The 3626-nt window shown below is 34.9% G+C and overlaps 1 protein-coding gene across 1 annotated transcript; it reads left to right on the top strand.

Annotated features, from left to right (window-relative positions):
• The first annotated feature begins 203 nt into the window (after positions 1 to 203).
• Positions 204 to 1996, top strand: LOC139860432 (uncharacterized). The gene is made up of 2 exons (XM_071849192.1): positions 204 to 780; positions 1287 to 1996. Exons 1-2 carry the CDS (start codon positions 204 to 206, stop codon positions 1994 to 1996), a joined length of 1287 nt encoding a protein of 428 aa, XP_071705293.1.
• The last annotated feature ends 1630 nt before the right edge of the window (positions 1997 to 3626 follow it).

The raw sequence follows: 3626 nt of genomic DNA, 5'->3' as shown, positions 1-3626 counted from the left end.
TTTATAAGCAGGATACCTATTGCTCGGTTGTGGATTTCTTGGATTTACAACACCCAAAATTGTACGTGCAAAGCACTACCGCATGTAGTCCGAAGTAGTGCTAATACTAAGTTGTCCTTGATATACACAATTTGTTCAGTTTTCCGACACTGAAATGTATTATGCATGTCTATCAACCTAATCAGTGCCTAGCCTACGTCTAAATGTGCCTAACTTGTTCAAGAACATCAAGTTTGGTTAATGGCAGTCCGACTAGAGAATTTGATCTTAGAAGTGGTCTTAGACAAGGTGATCTATTGAGCCTGTTTCTCTTTTTAATAATTATGGAAGGGTTTAATTTGGATATTAAAAAGGCGGTTGAATTAAATATTATTAAAGGTGCAAGTGTTGGTGGTGACAATATTAACATCTCTCATCTTTTATATGCGGATGATGCCGTAATTGTTTCTGAATGGAATCAAGAGGAGATGGTTAACATCATAAGGATCTTTAACATTTTTTTCCTTGCATCAGGATTAAAGATAAACATTTCTAAATCAAATGTTTATGGAATTAATGTTAGTGATGAGGAAATGGCAGGAATGGTATCTCATTCAGGATGTTGTTCAGGTTCTTTTCCTTTTACTTACTTGGGTATTCCATTGGGATCCAACATGAACCTGATTGCTAATTGGAAACCACTTATTGACAAATTCAAAAAAAGATTATCTTTTTGGCAAGCTAGAATGTTATCTTATGGAGGGAGATTAACTTTGATCAAATCGGTTCTTGGTAGTATTGGTATATATTATTTGTCTTTATTTAAATGTCCTAAGAATGTGCTCAAGATATTGGAAGGTTTGAGAAGATCATTTTTTTGGGAAGTGATGATGAAACAAAGAAAATGTCATGGATCAAATGGGATTCAATACTTTCTTCATTGGATAAAGGTGGTCTGGGTGTTGAGAGTTTGGAAGCCTTCAATTTTGCACTTATGTTCAAATGGATTTGGAGGTTTCATACATAATCACATCACTTACGGAGAAAAGTTATTGCATCTATTTATGGCAACAGGGCTGCAATGGATACTATTCATGGTTTTAAAAATGGCATTTGGGTCAATCTGATCAAATCATATATTATTGCCCAACAATCCAACAAGATTCCATCTAATCCTATTATTTGCAAAGTCAATGATGGCCGCTATATTTTATTTTGGGAAGATAATTGGTTGAATGGAGAACCTCTAAAAAATCAATTCAACTGATTGTTTCATTTGTCCGGTGATAAATATTGTTCTATTAAAGATAAATTCGTTGATGGCAATTGGAAGTGGATATGGAATAGAGATTGTATTGGTGGTAGAAACGAAGAATACCTAGCTAACTTGGTGAATTTGTTACCGAATATTCAGTTCACTGATGAGCATGATGGTTACAGTTGGGCAATTGATAATTCAAACGAGTATAGTGTGTTCAGTACTCGAAATTTCATCGATAATCAAATCTTAATTACTGATAATATCAAAACAAGATGGGTGAAAGAATTACCGATTAAGATTAATATTCCGTTGTGGAGAATTGCTAGAGATCGGCTACCAAATCGTGTGAATCTTCATCAGCGTGGTATTGTTTTACAGAGAAATGATTGTCCAGTTTGTAATAGTGAAGCTGAAACATTGAATCACCTGTTCTTTTTTTGCGAGCTTGCACAAGATTTATGGCGTAAGATAAGACTTTGGTGTGATTCGAATATACCTAATTTCTCTAATTGGAACGATTGGATCTCCTGGTATGATAATTGGGTTGGGCTTAATACTTCAAAGTGTCGGGCTTATTGCATTGTGGCTGCTTATTTTTGGATCATGTGGCGTTTTCGTAATGGCGTTGTTTTTCAAGACGAGGTGCTAAATAAAGGCGATTTATTCGATTTGATTCGCTCTACTTCTTACTTTTGTTATTTTAATAGAAGTAGATATAAAATTAATTATAACAATTGGCTATTGAAGCCGTTGTAACTGTTTATTTGTATGTTCGCCTTTTTTGCCTTCTAGTTCCTTACTAGAGGCCTAATAAAATCGCATTTGCCGTTAAAAAAAAAATGTGATAGCATGTAGTGTATGATACACGGCTCTATTGAGTCGACATCAATCGTCGATTTATTGGCGACTTGACTGACTCTTAGAGCCTTAATTAAATTTCAGGTAGGATTTCAAACTCATGAAAATTTGATTCTACTATTTTCATGGCGTCTATTATTATTTTTATTTTAGTATTTTTATTTTTATTTTTAAAAACTTTTTCCTACTTAAAGGTCGGATGTCCTCTCGAAAGCAATCTCTTTATCCTTCGAATAAAGAGATGGATGACTTTCTCTACTCTTGAGAGTGTTTTCACTCTGGGTGGAGAAATGACTTGTCTTTATTCGCGGATAGGGGAATGATTGTCTACATCTCACATCCCCCGTACACCACTCATGTGGTATTGGGTTTTGTTGTTGTTGTTGTTGTATGATAATCATATGGTATACTCAATAGTACAGTATACAAAATTTTTCGTATGAAACCAAACTATCTACATACCCTACGTGAAAGATGTGATTCAACAATACTCCAAAAATAATGCATATCTTGTCTACAAACCCGAGGAATTCTATGCAAAAATGTATTATACGAACACTCGATAAACTGTAATAAAATATGTACATTAATATACACACACACACATATTAATTATTCTAATCCACGAGTTTCAAAGAGTCTAATTAATCATGAGGTTGAGAGTTCGAGTCCCGTCGTGAACAAAAATGGGTGTGTGTGTTTTCCATTCCAATATATATATATATATATATATATATATATATATATATATATATATAGACACACACACACAAAGATAGTTACCCTAAAGAGAGAACTCCAGTAAGCATCGAATAGATCTATACTAAACAATGCCAAAGAAAGCCATACATTAAAACACACTACGTTGCATCTTCAAACACTTATTTAAACCTTCTAAAAAGAAAGAAAAAAGTCGACAAACTCGTCTAGTCTCCCGGTGCCCGTGGATGACAGCCTGCACTATGAGCACTTGATGCTCCGCCCGTAGCGCTTGCTACCTCCCCTCCAAAGACTCGAGATGTTCTATGGAAACACGAATGAGTGCTTCCCCCATAGGGGATCCAGTGTTCTTACAGTTCTTAAAAGGTAGTTTAGGACTCTAGTGTAAGAACACTGGATTCTCTCATGAGAAAAACGCACTTTCGCGCTGCCAAAGAGCATCTAGAGTCTTTGAACGGGAGGAAGTAAGCGCTATGGGTTGAGCATCAAGCGCTCATAGTGCAGGCTGTCATCCACAGACATCGGGGAGAATAGACTAGTCCGTCAACTTTTTTTTCTTTTTTGAATGTCTAAATAAGTGTCTGTACATACAAAGTAGTGTGTTTTAATGTATGACTTTCTTTGGCTTTGTTTAGTAGAGATCTATTTCGATGCTTACTGGAGTCTTCTTTAAGGTGATTATCTAGTCTCCGATGTTGGATAGGGTGTTATAGTTAACTTTTTAAACAATATTTAATATATATATTTTTTAAAAGTATATTTAATATATAAAGTGAAACTATCTAATGCTGCAAAGATTTTTCGTGGC

This window comes from Rutidosis leptorrhynchoides, chromosome 7 (genome assembly GCF_046630445.1).
Source record: "Rutidosis leptorrhynchoides isolate AG116_Rl617_1_P2 chromosome 7, CSIRO_AGI_Rlap_v1, whole genome shotgun sequence".
NCBI lineage: Eukaryota > Viridiplantae > Streptophyta > Magnoliopsida > Asterales > Asteraceae > Rutidosis > Rutidosis leptorrhynchoides.
Note: the sequence above shows the minus strand (reverse complement) of the source record. Positions and strands in the feature narration are given on the sequence as shown.

Excerpts from the sequence above, each read along its gene's own strand:
- LOC139860432 (XM_071849192.1), top strand. The coding sequence starts at position 204 with ATGTGCCTAACTTGTTCAAGAACATCAAGTTTGGTTAATGGCAGTCCG. Across the intron at positions 781-1,286 it reads ATCGGTTCTTGGTAGTATTG|ATAAATTCGTTGATGGCAAT; the intron begins GTATATATTATT and ends GTTCTATTAAAG.